The sequence below is a fragment of the Arctopsyche grandis genome, chromosome 3 (assembly GCF_051622035.1).
Source record: "Arctopsyche grandis isolate Sample6627 chromosome 3, ASM5162203v2, whole genome shotgun sequence".
NCBI classification, from domain to species: Eukaryota; Metazoa; Arthropoda; class Insecta; order Trichoptera; family Hydropsychidae; genus Arctopsyche; species Arctopsyche grandis.
Genome location: NC_135357.1, coordinates 10,433,145 through 10,453,164, shown reverse-complemented (window position 1 = coordinate 10,453,164; position 20,020 = coordinate 10,433,145). Strand labels below are relative to the sequence as shown.

General features: G+C 31.8%; 1 protein-coding gene and 1 long non-coding RNA gene across 3 annotated transcripts in view; one reads left to right on the top strand and one right to left on the bottom strand.

The window, feature by feature from the left end:
* Positions 1 to 20,020, bottom strand: part of IP3K1 (inositol-trisphosphate 3-kinase-like protein) — a 56,183-nt gene that overhangs the window by 11,828 nt on the left and 24,335 nt on the right. The window contains exon 1 of one of the 2 annotated variants that reach the window (XM_077446555.1): positions 2,523 to 3,784. The exons of the other annotated variant lie outside the window; for it this stretch is intronic. Coding sequence (XP_077302681.1) covers positions 2,523 to 2,648 — 126 coding nt within the window. The 5' untranslated portion in view covers positions 2,649 to 3,784. Of the gene's footprint in view, positions 1 to 2,522; positions 3,785 to 20,020 lie in introns of those variants that run through there. 2 annotated transcript variants of the gene reach the window in all.
* On the top strand, positions 1,054 to 2,878 carry LOC143923062 (uncharacterized). Its single transcript, XR_013261692.1, has 3 exons — positions 1,054 to 1,115; positions 1,178 to 1,354; positions 1,422 to 2,878. It is a non-coding gene; the product is annotated as an uncharacterized LOC143923062 (long non-coding RNA).

The window sequence follows — 20,020 nt, the reverse complement described above, 5'->3', positions numbered from 1 at the left end:
TATATGCATAAAATATCTTGTTAAAAGCCATAAATTGTCAAAAAAATTGCCATAAAAAAACTTATTTTTAGCATATACAAAAGCGCGAAAGGTCATCTTTCATCTTGAATTAAACTGTCCATCTACATGAAAGGGTTCTAATAGAAACAATCGTGTAATTATGTATGTAAAGATCTAAAATATATTTATACAAATCGAAATCTGTTGTGAATTGTGTATTTAAATGTAAATAAATTAAAGAAAAAGTAAGTATATATGTACATATAACAACTTTCATCCATCTCATCCACCCATATCTCTCTCTCAGCCTTTCTTGCTGACTATTACATTCTTTCAGGTGCCATTCGAGCACTTCTTTCATCCATTTATTGTCCGTTCTTCTAGCTACTTGCCCATTCCCATTTCAATTTTATATTTATTGTATGAAAATTATATATTTTTTTCTCATTATTGGAGGAAAAAAAATTTCAATTATTGTATGAAAAATTAATAGAAAAATTTAATTAGTTAAATTAATTGACAAACATAAACTGTATAGCTTTTCATGTAAGAGAGAATATAAGACAGATAAGAATCAAAACAAAACCAAAATCGCAATCGAAAGTGATTCTTGAATTATAAATTGTAATGAACGATTGAAATAATCGCAGTTTTGACTGAAAAATTACATGCAATACAATTACATTGCCTCCAGTGTGTATGAAACATTATATTACAAAAAAACACAATTAAAATTGCACGAGATTGAAATAGTAGGTAAATAGGTCAAAACCCTTTATAGCGCGTTGCATAAACGTCAGCGAAGAATGCACCTCATTTTAACAAAACTTGTTTCTATCGCGCAGTGACCATGCGTTGCCCATTGTTTTATCCATTTTCAACTACATGCATTTAAATTAATTACATTCACGAAGCAATTTTAAAGGTTAAAAAGTCCCCCACGATACATTGAGACCGAATAAATATTTAATTTCAACGCACCGTTTATTTGAACACGTGCAAAACGATTGTTTGTGCATACGTACATTCGTTTTGCAAATCGGTATAAAAGATAGACATCCTATGCAAAATCTATGTATTGTTGTTTCCCGGCGCAGACGGACCGAAAACGTCAGGTAAGTCACTCGGGTCAGTAGACAATAAATTAAATGTTTTTTTAATGTATTGTCATTTTTAGCTGTTTGCTCATCTCTTTAACTGAAGCCGAAAGTAAAGGCCGATGTCGCATTCAAGGTTCCATTTGGAAAACCTTCGGCAATTGCAGCGAACGCGTTTTAAAAAATTGCTCTAGTATTTTTGCGATGCTGGAAATTAGGCCGCAATTTTATAAATTCAATTTTGAAACTAGTTCAATGTAAGCTTTTATCATTTTTATTAATATGTGCTAACTACATATATAAAGACAATTTATTTAATTACAGGTATATTTATTTATTTATTTAATTTCAATCAATCATGCACACAACAGATTTCTCCAACGCGACGAGTGTGCTATACAGATTAAGAATACAAAGAAAAAAAATACTTATAAATATATATAAGAAAGAAAAATACAAGTAAATACAAGAAAAAACTAAATATAATATTAGATATTGAAAAGTGCAGAAAACTGTCAATCATACACATTATCTCCTATCTCAATAAAGTAAAAAAAAGAACGATTGACGTCATTAGATTATTTCTTTTGAAAAAATCGAGCCTTAATAATATTCATGACGGAAAGTTTTATTTGTTGTTGAAATCGAAGACATCTCTTTTTTGTCTAATTTTCATATAAAATCGACTGCACAAACGAAATAATTACCATCCATTTAAATGTAGAATTTCGACAATTTGACGAGCACATATCATATGTAATATTATATTCGAAAGTAATATATACAAAAACATTCATGTACGTATAATAATATTTACAAATACGCTTTTAACTATTGTTGATATACATTTCTCAATCTACATATGTACATATACATAAATAAATACAACACAAACATCAGAATGTATTATATTCGTGTCACACAAATGCGATTAAAAATTCGTTGTATTTAGAACCAAACGTGGAAGAGTCATTTCCTTTCCAAATTAAGTGATGAAATTCTAATCTCATACATATATTTCTAAATAAAATAATGAAATTTTGTACAAATTAAAACGTAATTTGCAAAGAAATCAACTGTTGTTACTCAAATTTAGTACAATTCTTAAATCAATCCACGCGAAACCGGGCAATTACATATGTATGGGTATAGGTAAATAAATTTTACATTAAACATGTATTTTTATTTAAATTCAGTAAATTTTATTTTTGGATACGATTTCTTATTTAAATTGTGAATTGAAACAAATTTATTTCATTTAATGACTCGGTAGGTATTGTCCGTAAAGATACGGTTTACTAGCAAATGTTTCTTACTGCATTCCGTATACTTTTGTGCAGCCGTTGTTATACTTCGCAATTTCGGCTTATAAAAGCCTCATTTCATACATACATAATGGATCGAATCAAAATAAAAAAATCTTACATTGTTGTTTTTGGCTTTGTAGTTCTTGAAGTGCAAAATTTTGTCGTACTGGTCGAGGGCACGCAAACAAAAGCGAGCTGTCAATTTTTGGAGGCGAGCCGGAGGCTCACACAGGCCGCCGCTCATGTTGGCGAAAATAGTTGCGAATCGGTTCAATTTGAAGTGAATTTGGAGCACACTGTGGTTTCGAGTGTAGTTTTTTGCGCGAAACGCGTGGTCACACTACTGCCGAGTCGGGCACACTATCTTCGACCACAAAGCTCACCACGCAACGGCTAGACGGCCACTGAGGGAAAAGCTATGGCATCCACGCTCACCGGTTCATTACACGTTAACCCTTCTCAAACCACACATAGAAAAAAATAATCACTCTCAATCATCACATACATATGTACGTATGCATGTACATATAATAAAAAACACGCAATTTTTATTTCAGTGGATTATCGCTATCAATTTTATTTTTTCTTATTTTCAAATTTTCTTTGTAAAGTTGTAGCTTACAGTGTTGACTGTAAGCTAAAATCAAAAAGATAGTTTTCTTATCTTGAATATATTTCTTTTTTTTTTTCATTATTAATTCGATATATCGTGTTATAGAAGGATTGACTATATCGTACCTAGTAACAAAAAAACCATTCAATGATAAATTGAAGATGGAGATTTCTGGTTTTCATAATTAACTAGCTGAAATCGGGATGCATTGCAATGCCACATTAACGCATGCAATTTCCGTTCCCGTTCCCGTTCCCATTTGTCGGAAAAACGCAGGCAGCGAACACATTTGAAATTATTGCGTTGCAATGACACTCATTCCCGTTTTTTCCGTTTCCGTTACCGTTTTTATTCACAGTAATCGTCCCGGACATGCGTACAACAAATCCTGAAAGTTCCATCGTAATCGGTTCAGTGGCTTAGGAGCCTATTCGAGACACACAGACAGACAGACATTGATTTTTATATACATATACATATGTATATGTATATCATAATTAATAGTTTCATAATATTCTAATTTTAGATTTCTGTTATAATTTTTTTCTTTTTGCTTTTTATTATTTATTTATTTAAAGTTTAGACAATTATAGCACTACAGGAATTCCTAATGTGCCACAATGGTCAAAAATATAACAGAAAATAAACAAAATAATAACTAAAGAAATTAGACATGAGTAAAACTAAACATATATACACAAACAACACATTTAACACAATCATAAAAATAATATGCTATATAATAGCGGATAATAATAGTAATTACAAATTATAAAAAAAAAACAATAAAGTGAATGTCTTAAAAAAGAAAAAAAATGCTTTATCTATGTACGTAGTAACAAGATATAAAGCTTTTCGATTAAAGATTCGAACTTAGAATCGATCACTGATCACATTTTCATGGTATAGAAAAAACGATATCGTTTTGTTGTTTTTTTATTCTTCGTGTTTCAGTTTTATTAGTGTATACTTAAACACGTGGTACATATTATGTACATGTATTTGGAAGACAGGCAATCATCTTTTAATTTATTTTTATTTTTTTACTGTTATTATTTTTTTTCGTTTAGTCTGTTCGTCAATTAAATAAATAAATTTTTTGCATTAAATCAATAAATAATCTTTTGCATTAAATCAATGGCTACGCATAAAACCTTGAATTAAATCCATTTTTTCATATAATATTTTTTGCACTTCAAAATTGTTTATTTTCTCGACAAACAGTAAACGACAAAATATAATTCAGACATCAAAGTATCGTACGCCCGACAGAAGCCGTCTTTGCACGATAAATTGGAGTACTGGCAACTGGCAATTCTTAGACAAAACATCCGTTTTGTCTAATAATTCTGTCAATCTACACTTGGCACTTTACGCTTTTGATTTTCTGAAGGTATTTATTTCTTTATTCGGTTTTCAATCAATTTCCTGAACAAAAAGATTTTCACAAAAACTTCACACCTACAGATTGAGTTTGATGTTTACGGTTCACTGCAATATCAAAAATCTTTCTCACATATTACATAACTAAAACGTTGCAGTAATCACTTTGATTTTTTACAACTTCATATTAAAAGCTGAATCTTATAATTCAGTTACTATTATTTAAGATTGAAAATTTCATTTTTATTAATGGCAATTCCATTTTGGACGTTTCAGTTTTCCGGACATGGTTTATCTCTATCTTGCAATGACTAAATCTGTAGTGCAATCACATAATCGGCCGTGCTAACATCAGTCGTGCAGTCATCAATTCTGTCGTTGTGACTACCTATTTTATCGATAATTTGGCCAATTACATCGGGTCAATATTATAAAATAATTCGTCATATATTACAAATATCGTTCAATTTACACAAAACGCCTATTCAAATAATATTTGAACTGTATTTATTTAATTTATACAAGAAAACGATAACTACAATCAAAACGTAAGGCTTATACAATTGCACGAGTCAAATGAATCGTTGACGTATGTATATGTATATATTGACGTATACTTCGATTCAAACCGCTTTCTAAACTCTACTCGAACACGAAAAGGTTCGCAAATTTTCACGGATTTTCCACGGAATCTAATTGGAATCTAGCTGCAATGAGACTCGTGTACACGTGTAGCTAATATTTGGCTAATGTAGAGTACGACCCAACCCAGTTGGTTGCATACGGGTTAAGAGAGCCGGATTGTCTCAACACCCGACTCGCAAAGGGGACCGGCAAAAAAATATGTATGCCGGTACACAAATAGGTCTGTCGGCACATGCAAGTGTATCGCTTCTGAGTCACCCACTTCTATCGAATTGTGTCGAGGTGTCAAGAAATTTCGCGTCGGAATTTCCGGTTAAAGTTCAAATCGGAAGGCACCCAAGAAATTGACATTCACGATTAAATATATTACATATATGTATGTACACACACAATGAAAGATAGTAAGTTTATGTAAATATGTATTTTATATTATTAGATTAATCGATTAAATTTTGTATTTAGACGTGAAACTTTATATTACCCATCTTGAATATACATATGTAACAGCCGTGGACAAATTGGCCACCATTAGAAAATGGTTTTAAATGTTTTAACCGAAAATACTCGAGTATTGGAAACAGCCAATATCTGGATCGCATCTTAGTATGAATTCCTCTTGTTTTTATTAACCTAACTGTTTCTTCCTAGGGTAGCCTATTATTTAAAAAAAAAAACAAAATTAGGCATTTTACGCAAATCAGTGTTTCGAAAGAAATCGCGTCGTTTTTATCGTTTCCGCTTCTGTTATTTTTACTTTATCTATGTACGTAGTAACAATAGATGAAGTTTTGTGATCATGCGAAAATTCGAACTCGAGATTTTATTGAAAAACTAGTGCTGTGCCCGTTGATTTCAATGGATAGATTCGGAAAGGAATTGACACACGAATGAAAGTAAAGTTATATGTTATACATATATAAATTTAGTATAAGGCGCGCGCGCGTTATAACCCATTCGAAATGATGAATGAATATGTGTATGTGTGTGTGTTTCTTCGTGTATGTGTATTTGTGTACGCTCCCGCACATCTGACGCTGACGTCACCCGTTGCAACGCTCGCTCGGCGCTCAGTATCAGGAGCACATGTCAGACGCTCCATACCCTCCACTTCCTCGCGTCTCGCCCATACAAACATTCATATATCCCGTCCGTTTTTATATACATATATTATGCCAAAAATACGGAAATTGAGTGAAAGGTCTCAAATTATTTTAATGAATTTTCAAGGGTTGCGATAAAAAACAATTTCAAACAACTTAAATTATGATGATGTGCAATCAAAATGACATTAAAAGAATGCAGCGAGATTGGTTTTATAAAAAATCGATTAAAAACGGGAAGAAAATACTGTGTCAAGATTTTATCTAACCGAGCGTATCTTTCAAAATTCCAAAAACTGATCTTCTGAGCTAGCTGGAGAAGCGCAATGGGAATGAAATTTAAAAATTTTCTCCGGAAACCGAAAGAAAACATCTTATGAAAGCTGAAATAGGTGGGGGGGGGGGGTATCAAATCCTACAAGGCTCGTAAGCTACAGTACTATGTAAAATAAACGATCAAATATTAAAAAATCAATTGTTTCGTATCCTTTTGATATAAATTCCAAATTAAATTCAACGAATAGTTTAAACATATTTATAGACAAGCTATGTTTAGATACAGTCGATATATAAATACCAAATTTTCACAAACATTCAAAGAAGCATCTGGCAAACGGCAAATTTCCGATCACTTTTACCATGTGACGTGAAAATGTGAAAACGCATTCATAATTATCTCCCCGTTACACATACATACATTGTATATGTATTTGTATATTATAAATTAACTCGCCCAACTTTCATTTTTAACTGATTCACTGCGCAATATACATACGTGTGCATATGATATTACTCACGTAGAATTAACGCTGACTAATTTGCTCATCGGCGAAAACACAATCGAATTTGATGATCGTCCATTATTATCATACATAGCACTGTTTTCGGGCGCTGACTAACGATTTGAACGGTAGCTGCGTAATACATACATACATATATACATAAATACATAAACGAAAAACTAGATAATTAAGCGAATTACAATATTGGACTGATTACCGACGCAAATTACGAATTCGGTCGACTCACCTGCCAAAAAGTCCCACATTGTATATATAATTCCTATGAGATCTTCGAATACTGAAATGTAATAATGCTTATCGCCTTCTGTAGGAATAATTAGTAGATTATGATAAGAGAAATTGCTCACTAGTTCGGCTTTATCATATAATGCTAGAAGATCTCACCTGTCAGAACTAACATATGGATATTTAAATATGAAGCTTCGAGTGCACGGTTCCGCTCAGCCTACATTTTAGTCCAAGGTTTTCTCGTAACTATCGACGCAAACAACGCTTTTTTTTCAAATAAAAAACAAAAGAGTTTCACTTGTTTTTTTCTAAATATGAAAAAATACTACATATGTACATCGCACTCAAATATTCTGTTACGTTTAATTAAACATTTTCAATAGATCGACGCCTTCATTTCCATTGAAAACAGATAATCAAGTGGTTGTGTTTCAATGATAAAAAATTGTTTTTCGCGGCGTCTCAGGCATACTTGAACTCTGTTATTCAACCTGTAATTAAAATGAACATCGCACGCAATACGTCGTAAATAGTTGCTGGATTAATTACTTTTATACACGAGATCATTCGTAATTATAAAGTAAACCACACGCTAAAAATGAAACCATATTTATAGGAATCGTTATTATAGATTTTTGTATCGGAATTGAGGACACTTTGTGACCGGTAAAATTTGATGTAAAGCTTTATATAATATACACTAATGTTTGATTTCATATAATATCTCTAAAATTTTGAAAACATCATTTGATATTTGAACATTGCATTGGAAATTTAATGAAATCAGTATGATTGAATTCAACCCCTCTTGTAATACTGTGACAGAAATTCTAATCATCCCCTTTATAATTATTTGCGTGGTAGACATCATCATTGGTTGTACCACCTGGTTCTTTATTGAATGGCTCCTTTTCCAAGACTCACTTCTCAAAAATCGTTACTGTTGAGCCTGAATATGATATTTTCCACCTTAGTGAGCGTAGATTATTGGAGATTATTTTAACATATCTATCTGGTAGCCTGCGCTCATCCTTATTTTTATAATTGTATGTGATATTTGGATGAAATTTTGGATCTTCTCTCTCGTTTTGTATTTACGGTTAGTTCTTATTTCATTGGTGCTGGCTGTAAATGCAAGACATTCCATACAAATATTCTGTTTATTTGATATTTTTATTATATCTACTATTATTAATGGTATTGATTTTAATGATAATTTATTAATGTATTTTTGTTTGTATACATTAGGGATTCCTATAATGCCATAAGATTCAAACTTAAATAAATATCTCTGAAGATGCGCAAGGCTATTTTCAACTCTCTTGTGAGAAGCAAGCTAGACTATAATGCTATTGTGTGGAATCCACATGAAGAAAATTACTCTCTAGTGATTGAGAAAGAGCAAAAAGCATTTCTTTATTGCCTATACAGGAAAGATTATGGATATTACCCATATTTCTACCCTACTCTTTTCCTTTCTGTCATGCTTGGGAGAATCTTCTCAATAATTCGTTTTGTTCTCCAAGCTTCTACGTGGTAATACATCATGCTCTTCATGTCCCTAGTAATTATGTATGTATGTGTATAATTAAATATATCAACTAGGTCAAATTATTAATTATTTAATTATATCAATTACATCATGTCCCTAGTAGTTATGTGTTTATATAAATTATTCATTTGATGGTTGTACCCAATGACCGCACAGTCCTTTATCGGATGGCTACTACTCCAAGAGGTATCCGGCTTAATGCCTTTATGTGATATTTTCCACCTCAGTGAGCATAGATTATCAAAGACTATTTTAACATATTTGTATGGTAGCCTGCGCTCATCATTATTTTCAAAATTGGATGCTATGTATTCTGCGCGCGCACATTAATACGGGAGGAAAAGTCTGTTCCTCTTGTTCCTGTTGTATCCTGCTCGCGCAAATTAAGTGAGTATGTACGTGAGTATATACCGTTTACCATGCACCCTTTTTTTTTGATCTTTCGACTTTAGATCTTTCGATTTTCGATCTTTGCCTTCCGATATTTGTGTTTTCTGTAATTTAACATTCTGGCTCTTCACGGAGACCGGTATTTTTTATGTATATATGTATATATTTTTCTCTGTTATATTTTAGGAATTCCTGTAATGTCATAATGGTCCAAAATTAAATAAATAAATATGTAGATTAATTTTGAAGTAAACTGAATAAAGGACAAGAAGTAGTGAAAAAGATTTTCAGCTCTTAAAAGAGTTCTAAAACAATTACGATAGTTAAAAGAGTGTGCAGAGATATTTACAATTTACAACGTCTATTTACAATTTATAAGATTTATTCTGTATGACAATGATATACAAATAAATACCTTATATAGCATAAAAACAACTATAAAAACTATCAACATACATATGTATGTACATATATTTTCCCGTTAACAAGAATACTACAAGGGGAAATTTTCAAAAAAATACGATAATAATTCTCAGAAATTGAATATTAAAAAAAGATAATGTGATAAGAGATGAACAAAGTATAAAAAAATTGTATTATACTTAACTTACATACTTTAGTACTCGGAAAAAACGTACGTATTGTCCTTGAAGATTGCTTTCGATTCATAACTACGTAGATAACTTTACCTACGATGTGTATGTACACCTAAATCGAAAATTTTCACACAACGTACATACCTTATTTAAATCTCAATTGATTTTGCGCATTAATCAAAAAGAATAATAAAATTTAACACCAAATCGCATTGTTCGTAAACGCGATGACAGTTTGCCGTGATTATGAATGGTTTTTAAGCACAGCTTTGTCTGTCAAATTTGACAGCTTTCGACTGTCTTTTCAGCTCGGTTAATGTGAATAATCTCCGTTTCTTTCAGGGTGGGTTATCTTCGGTGCAAAACATACGTATTTGTTCGATTCTGAAACGAACTCTAATCTGGAACACATTAAACGAATGGATTTCACGCTCACTATTTACTGAAACCCCAAACGAAAATAATAAATACATATTTTTTGTATTTATTACTTTTTTCATTCATCGTTCAAACGTCGAATTTGTTCGCTGTATAATCTTCGGATTGATGTTTTATAACATTAAATAGTTTTTCGGAATTCATTACCATTTTGATTTCTAGAAATCAATTAATTCCAAAATTTAAATTTAATAGGTTTTCTATGACGTCAATTGAAAAACCGTTGATTGCACCATTATAAAAATATTATAAAGGTAATTTATTTTACACCTACATTTAAATTTGTTGAAAGCACTATAAAAAGTGTAATGTTTATGTATGTTTTACGCATTTGATGCATCTTCTCTTGACAGCATTGAACTTTTTTTATACTAAACATATGTATGTATTTTTTCATATGTATGGATTTTGAATAGTAAACATGTATGTATACAACACTTTTTTTAAGAACCTCTAAATAATAAAAAAAATCTTTCCATATACATAATTTGACGCAACAAACCATTCATACATTTAATTTTACCAAAAATACACGTGCACACACACATCACCAGCAGCGTGGTCTAGTGGTGAATGTTGAATTATTTCGTACTTGATGTTACGAGTTCGATTCCCCGCTAAGTCTCGCTGTTGGCCAGACCTTGATTTGTCTAGGTCGATCGTTTCTTATCAGAATTTGCCAATTTTTCTGATTTTCATTGAAACGATTCCTGTAAAATTGGCGTTTCCTTCCCAATTTTCTATTACGAACCTTTAGTTATTGTTATATCTTAGGTTTCGCCATATTGCTCACCATAGATGTCTCTGTGGTTGTTTATCGGATATAAAATTCGTATTGTTACATGAAAGTTATTCATCGTTATTGATCGTATTAATACGATGTTTGTAATATACATATGTATACTGACCATATATGTCAGATATTGTTATATTTACATGTATCTATGTAATAATTACGTGGACCAGGAAGGCGCCTTTGGGGTTTACCTGTTAAGCCTCCCTGGTATATTTGTAAAATAAAAATAAATAAATAAATAAATCTTGCTACATTTCCCAAAGGACCGAACTGTTTATACCAACCAAAAATCAAAACCATTCAAAATTAATAAGAGTAGGTACATACGACACGTCCAAATTGAGACAATCGACAATTACATACATTGCTACGAGTACTACGATCGCGCTTCCCGGAGAGAGAGACGCGAAAAAAAAGGAAACCAATTGATTTTAAGTGGCATCCATTGTTCTCCATTGTCGAACAATGAGCAATTAAATTCAAAAATATCCTCGAGTAATCCTAAAAATAATTTGCGCGGCAAGTACGTACATGTGTACCTAATTGACAGAAGCGTGCGAAATCTTTATCAACGGGAAGTACAAACATACGTACATACAAGCAATATGGGTATATCTCGCGAGCCATCCAAATATACAAATGTACACTTGTTATTATTGCTCGACACGCGGTCGGAACCGAAAGGGTCAAATGCCAGTCTGGCTAAACCCGATAATACCGGTTCCAATGGTGGAAAAAGATGCTGCAATTAATGTTGCGGCACGGCCATGGCCATGGCACTAAAAATCGGCCGTTATGCAACGGACTTAGACCTGAACTTATCATGTCGTGATTTATTGTGTCGCAAAATTGTTGAGTGACAAGGACGAGATAGGAATTTAATTTAATTCCGTATATAGAACGTCTGAATCTGTGATCCAAATCAGAATAATTCACAGTGAGAATGCGGTGCGCTCCGTTCTACCAACTCGCAATATCTCGGAACTCATTTTCTCAACTTTTCGTCTGCTTAAGCAGGAGATTATATGTACATATTTTGTATACAAAAATATTTTTTTAATACGTGTATGTAATATCTTTAATATACGAGACATATTGTGATCGTTCATAGATTTTTAAGCTATTAACACACCCTTAAAATGTTTAAAAAACCGTTTAAAAATTAATTTTTACTATGTATTTTTTTAATAGCTAATTTTTATCTGGTAAAATAAGTATTTCACTATGTAAAACATTTTTGTAGATGTTTTTTGTATATATACAAAATCGACGACGAAATACACCGAAAAAGTCGCGAAATAGAGTATTGCAAGTGTGAGAATGTTATGTTGAAGTACCCCAAATTTTTAGTGTTAGAAAAGACGCTTTATAGTTTAAATAAAATCTACGAAGAAACAGCAAAAATGATTTTACTTTTTTTTCTTCAAATTTTACCCTCGCGAGCAATGGGTAATTCGAAAATGTTTTTTTTTTTATTATTTAAATGAAAATTTCTTCTTTTGTTTTTGTTTTTTAATTGTTTATTCGATTTTCAAATCAACCCCATAATATAAATTAATTTTTTTCAATATCAGTTCAAGTAAACAGGCTTTATTACATACATAGATTTAACAATATATGTATTTCGTAAATCGAATTTTTTCATTATATGTTTAACGTCTATAAGGTTGATAAACTTTGGTTTACTTTATCAAAGATGGTCGCGTAACCAACTTTACATTTAACCCCCAATTGATTTTCCCAAAGACCAAAATCGAGATCCATTTTAATGTACAAATTTGTTTCGGGCCAGAAGTAACATATGTGAAATAAGAAAGGTAGTCAAAATCGTTACGACACTTTTCGAGATAAAATTGACAAACATTCATTCATTCAAAGATACATATTTGCAATATTAACTCGTATTTCATCATCGGGATTTTATCTTATCCGTACACTACCCAAACATTTTAAAATCTTAAAAATACATTTAAATGAAATTTTATAAGAAGCTACTAAAAAACGTATTTTTATTGTAAATTTTCGAAATGCCGATCATTTTGGAAATGCTCCAATCAAAATTCTATCATAAACAACGGCCTGATTGCCTAATTGCCTACCATGCCATGACCAGATTTTGTCTACTGAAAGTTACATACAATAAAAATCGTCGCCAACCTAAAATCCAATATAATAACAAAGTGAAGCTAAAAATAAAATTGAATCGTATTATTGCATACAAAGCGAGTGTATTTTTCTGCATGGCCGTATTTTCTAATAATGTAGAGCAGTAGCGAATTAGTAAGTTCCTTGGCGGTCCTAGGCGGTAAAATTGAAATGGCCCTATATTATTAGGCTAATTATTAGGCGATTTTAGTATTCATTTTTTAATTACTGATTAAGACAAATAATGAAAAAATAACAATTATAATTTTATGTATTTATTTATTTGTGTATGTACATATGTATATCACAATTACTACTCGTGGTTACATCAGTTATCAGTTCAATTTTTTTCTAACATACATATGTATGTATATATTTTCTATACTATACTATACTATTTTTTTCTAACATACATATGTATGTAAGATTTTTTTCTTGTAAATTTATCAAAAATGTAACCGCAGTTGATTTTATTTAATAATTCATATTCAATATACAGAATTGTCACCAAATTTAACCGGTCCTCCTTCATTTTCTTTCCTACATGGTTTTTAATTATTTTTAGACTGGGAAAAAATCGTTCTGCCGAAGCATTTGATATACATAGGTAATGTTTGAAATATTCATAAAATAATTTTCACATTGTGAAATGTTTCTATCAAAGCTGACACTACTTTATGTATTCTACTTAATGTACCAACAGTATTAAAAAATAAATTGCTCGATTTCATCTTCGAATTTATAATTATTGATATCATTCTCATAAATTTCTTTGAGGTTGTTAATGCATCATATTTTTCATTTTCTGACTGTTTTTCAGTTTTGCTGACTTTTTCCATTTTGCAAAATGTTATCGTATGCTTTTGTATCGTTTTCTGTGATCAAATTCTGTTTTCAGATGATCACAATTTGTATAGAACGTATTACATACATATGAAATCTTCTCTTACAGAAAATACATAGGTGATCGTTATCACTTATTTCATCAATGAAATTTTGCAGCTTCCTATTCGTGTATAATATGTAACTGTATTAATTTTAACATTATATTTCAGGGTGGACAAATTATGTTTTCAAAAAGTAAGTGTGCGGAAAATCGACATAAATGGAAAATATTTTTAAAGTTTTCGTATTCATGTGTATATATGTATGTATTATGTAACATCGAATGTTGATGATGACTAGTGATCATAAAATTATACAGAACAGAAGACTTTTTACATTAAACAGTATAAATTTCAATTACACACACGGTATTTCCACATAATAATATTATTCCGGGAAAAATCCACCTCCCAGAATGATATTTTCTTTGTCAAGGTAATCCATATATACATTACATTTAATACTAATCTGTCGTATAAATTTGATAAATCGAACATTTCAATAACCTTGAAGTGATTCACTGGGGGAAAAAACGGCACATTGATGTTTAATTTGAATCGTAGAATTTCCTTCGTTAGGCTCAATCTTCAAAAGGATAGAAAAAAAGACAGATACGCACTACAACTATGATTCACACCAACGACAAGTGGATTATGCTGAATTAAAATAATCGTGCGATGCGATTACGATGATTATGATGACGATGATGATGATCGCACACCTTGAAATGTGTCATCACATCACGAACGCAGACAGCTCGTCTCGGAAAAACTAGATCGATATGAATTTCAGATGCGTTTCGTTGTCGACGTGCGGTGAAAACGAGAGTGTTGATCGGTAATTTTCCAAGGTGCATCGAGTTTGCCGACTGATTACGGGTTAATCAGAGAACAAACAAGATCACAACGGCAATAACAACGTAATCCGTGTGCAAAGGGTCGTATCTCGAGACCGCCAATTGAGGCCGATACGCGTACTAATTGGGACCGTGGAAATTTCCCTTACGATCAACGTTCAACGTCGGCTGAAATCTGAAAAACATTTTTTGTCCCCGTTTATTTATTATATATATTATCGTATTATTGCATCGTCTGTATTTGCTCGCGAAAGAGAAAACTGTTTAGAGTCGCCTCAGCACTGTTTTTAATTTCTACCGACGACAGCCTTGTATAATAATAATAAAATTAATTTTCTGATAAGAATATAACACACGAGACTAATATATGACATAATCGGTGAAATTGCCATGCGAACTTAGCCATAACAGGAAAAATGTTACGTTGAACTCGAAACACTACAATACAATGTGCTTCATACATACGCAATATGTTGTTGTATCAATAAAAAAAACATCAACAAAGTTAAAATTATCTCAATTTAAAATTGGACTTATGTTTATACGTCGAAAGGAACGTATACATGTATACATATATGTACATACATATCTACGTCGCGTCGCGTTGAAGACAAACATTTCCGGTAAAGATTTCAGTCGGTGTATAAATATACCTTTAAAGGTTCGTTTATATCAGTTTCGATGATCATATTTCCCAGTGCTTAAAGCGGAACGGTCCACAGAAAAAGTCGTCACCCCTCCCCCCCCCCCCCGTGTAAAAAAATGTGTTCCACGTACAAAAATTTTATAATTTTTCCCTCAAATATAACCAAATTATTTTTTTTTTTTTTTCAGAATGTAAAATTTCTGTGTGTACCGAAAATTGAGACAAGATAAAAAAATAAATAATAATATTTGATGATCGTACACCGCAGACTGATTTTTTTTCTGTATAAAAAATTAGCCAATAAAATAACTATAAATTTTCCAAAAGGATATTCTTGGATTATTTTAATTACAAAAAATATGTAAAATTAAATATTATGATAAACAACAGACACGATCTATTCGTATTATACAGCAGTACATGTCACCGAAACGTATCAAGCAGAACCGGTTTTCTTTACATGTAAATATTCACGCATGACGTGACGTCATAGTGGCGAGTGGGCCCGTACTAACTAAAGTGCGCATGCGCATATGACTATTTTCGGAAACGTCATATTGTGACAATATTGACTGGACGATACCAAGCAAACTAAATAAAATATTGAGCCGATTATATATTCATTTTATTTTGCTTATTGGAAATTTATCAAATTAAAATGGTCACGCAACAAACCATTATTAAAAATATTACAAAAAAGTGTAAAATTTTGATTTCATTGTTAGATAATTTGTTTCTAATCTAAATATTTTTTTGTTATTATTTTGTTATACTGCATATTAAAATATCGTTTGTTTATTATTTTATACTTCATTACGTTGCATTCGTTACATTGGATAAACTTTAAATCGATTTCTATTGTTCAGAACATTCTCATCTTCATCAAAAAATCGTAACTAAAACTAATGTTTTTCTTCTTCTAATAATGTAATATATAAAAATTGCCGAACTAATTTGAAAAATGAACCATTTTAATGTGCAGTATTTGTTTGAACAAATACTGCACAGTATTTGTTCAAACAAATTCTGAATACTAAACAATTGTCTTTATATATCTTTATATTTAAATCAAATATATCCTTTGCTTGAAAAAAGTATCATTTTTTTTTATATTATTATTTAGTGTCTAAAGTCGTGTATGCCATTAATTCAAACTTATCAATCACCAAAACCATGATAAAATTGTGAAGCAATACCTACAGGAAAAATTTATATTCAATAAATTACGGATGCAGTATAATCGGTATCGAGTTTTTCCACGTTTTCCTCTTACTTACGTTGGAGGATAATCCGATAGTTTTCCAATCCTAAAACTACACGACCATAAAACTACAGTGTAAAAAATTGATCCGTCGATAAACAAGATCGAAACTGTCGATGTGTAAATTACGGTCAATCAGAAATCGCTCATTGATCACGAGTACCATACATGACTAAGGCGATTCAATCTGTCTTTAGTGCATCGGCAAAAACAATCAAAGAAACAATAAATTGCCAATAGACCAAACATATGCCCCATTGTCGTCATAAACCCAACCGAAAAAAATAGCACTGAATCTCACGCTCCCACATATGTGCATAGATCAAGTGTGAATGACACGCGACTAATGAAAATTCCACGTGATATTTTCCACCAATAGAAATAGTGTCAGTACTCAAATCTTAATTAAAAAATATTATTTCAGCGTCACGGTGCATGTTTTAAAATAATGACCGATATGGAAAGAGGTCAACGCTGTGCTTCAGCCTATGTACGTAAACTTTGCAAGCTAAATATGTGTGACATGTGATAATATCACGAATATATCATGTCAATCGATCGTGACGTGCCGACGGCTTATAAAAAGCAAGTTAGATAATAATATAACAACAAAGTTTGAGAAGCTCGCTACACACCCGATGAACCGATTGGACAAATGACGCACGACATACATTTTCATCTTTTTTCACAACGATTTCCATAAACTTTTATGGGACATCCGTATAAAGTAAAAAATGGCTATATTGTAAAATGTCAAGTAGGTAGTTTCTTTGTACATATAATAATTGACGGAAAATTTTATAAAAGAAATTGAATTATTAAAAAAAATAATAATTGAACCCAAAAACTTTAAAAAAAATACACCTACATATAAGGTACCATTTCCGGTCAACTTAAAAATTTGAAAAAAACTTACGTCATATCGATATGCATTTCAGTAACCGATACTAAGTTTCAGTTCGATAGGACTATCGGTATTCAAAAAATTCCCAAAATACACCTACACATTTTTTCTACAATATTTTTTTTATTTTTAAATGCTTTTTATTACTACGAAATTATGTTCACAATACATCTTATATCTATTTTAATAGCTACTGATCTACTGATCATTTTCTATTTTACAATTTAATTTAATTTGGTTAGTAATCACAGTATTATATTATTCTAATGTTAATCTAAAGCATAATAGGAAAAAGAGCTCAAAAACCTATTTACAATCCTTATAAATGTTCATAATACATCTAATACATAATATTAATTAAAGACTCTCTAAAGTCGATGACCTAAAGCAGATTGTGTTTAGGTAATCTGTGTTTATACCTGAAGGGTATAGACATTTTGTTGTAATCACCGAGACTCTTCACAAGTGTGTTAGTAGTTTGTTAGTAATGTCTGTAACAAACGGAATATTATATTTATTTATTTTTAAACAGACCATTGTGGCATAACAGGAATTCCTAAAGCGCCACAATGGTCAAAAAATATAACACAAAAAAGAAAAAAAAACAAAATAACAATTAAACATAAACATAAATACATCCATACATACATTAAAAATAGCATTTATAATAACAGATAAAGTAAAATATAGCATAAGGAATGCCTTGCACCTACAGCCAGTTTCAATAAATATGTAAGAAACAACTACAAATACAAAACATCCCTGTAAGGCCCAAATGGAAGAGAGTTAATCAAAATTTCACTCATAAATCACAATCAATCATGAAAACAATGATGAGCGCAGACTACCAGATAAATGGGTTAGAGTAATTTCCGACAATTTACGCTCACTAAGGTGGAAAATATCACATTCAGTCTCGGCAGCAACGATTTCATTAAGAAGTCGGATAGCTCTTGGAATAGGAGCCATTCGAAAAAGGACTGTGCGGGCAGGAGGTACAGCCAGCAAATGATGATGTCTACCACGCACATAGTGATTAGGGACATAAAGCCCCAACTGCTCCAGCAACAACGGGCATGACGTATTACCACGTAAGAGCAGGAGAACGAAACGAATTAATGAGAAGTTTCTCCGAAGTTCAAGGGAATTATACCCAAGCATGCCCAAAAGGAAAGGAGTGGGGTAGAGATATGGGTAATACCCATATTCTTTCCTATATAGGAAACGAAGAAATGCTTTTTGCACTTTCTCAATCATCAGAGAGTAATTTGCTTCATGCGGATTCCACACAATCGCATTATACTCTAGCTTACTTCTCACAAGCGAATTGAAAAGCAAGCGAGAAGACAAAGGATTGGAGAATAATCTTGCATATCTCAAAACAAATCCAAGTCGACTAAAGGAAACGTCTGCGACTTTTTTGATATGGTTGTGAAAGGTGAGCTGAGGATCAAAAGTGATACCCAAATCGACAATAGATTCCACACGCTTCAACAAGACGGATCTAATGGAATATCCGTGACAATAGAGTGAATGTGCACGTCCATAGCTCATAATTGCACATTTGTTTAAATTAAGTTCAAGGCCTAAACTAGAACTGAACTCCAAGACAGCGTTAATATCAGCTTGAAGGAGAGAGGCTTGCCTCTCATCCTTGACAGCAAAAAATAATTTAACGTCGTCAGCAAACAAGAGACATGATGCATTACATAAAACTCTAGGGAGGTTATTAATAAGAATTGTAAATAGCAATGGGCCTAAAGTGGACCCCTGAGTAACACCAGATCGAGTAAAAAATGAAGGAGATTCATAAAGACCATATCTAACAAATTGCTTCCTATCACTAAGATAAGAAGCAAAGTGTTTAAGAAGACGCGTTGAAAAACCCACTTCAGCTAACCTGATCAAAAGAGCGTCATTATTGACTTGATCAAAGGCTTTACGAAAGTCAAAGTAGGCTACATCAACTTGCTGACCAACGTCAACTTTAGACATGATCAAATGTGTGAAGCAGGCGAGATTAGTGGTAGTGGAACGACAGGGTGTAAAACATATATATGGCATGCAGTTTTTTCAGTTTAGTATATATGGGTGTATTATAAATTATTTTTAGGGATTTATTTTGTATTACTTGGAGCTTGGAAAGGTTAGTATTCGAGGCGTTATTCCATACAGGTGAAGCATAGGTTAATAGTGGTAATATGAGCGCGCGATATAATTTTATTTTATTTAGCGTTGATAAAGAACTATGGCGATTAAATATTGGATATATTGAGGATATACCCCGCATCGCCTTGCATTTCGCTGCCTCAATGTGAGGTGCCCATCTCATTCTTTTATGAAACGTTACTCCTAAATATTTTATTACTGACTGC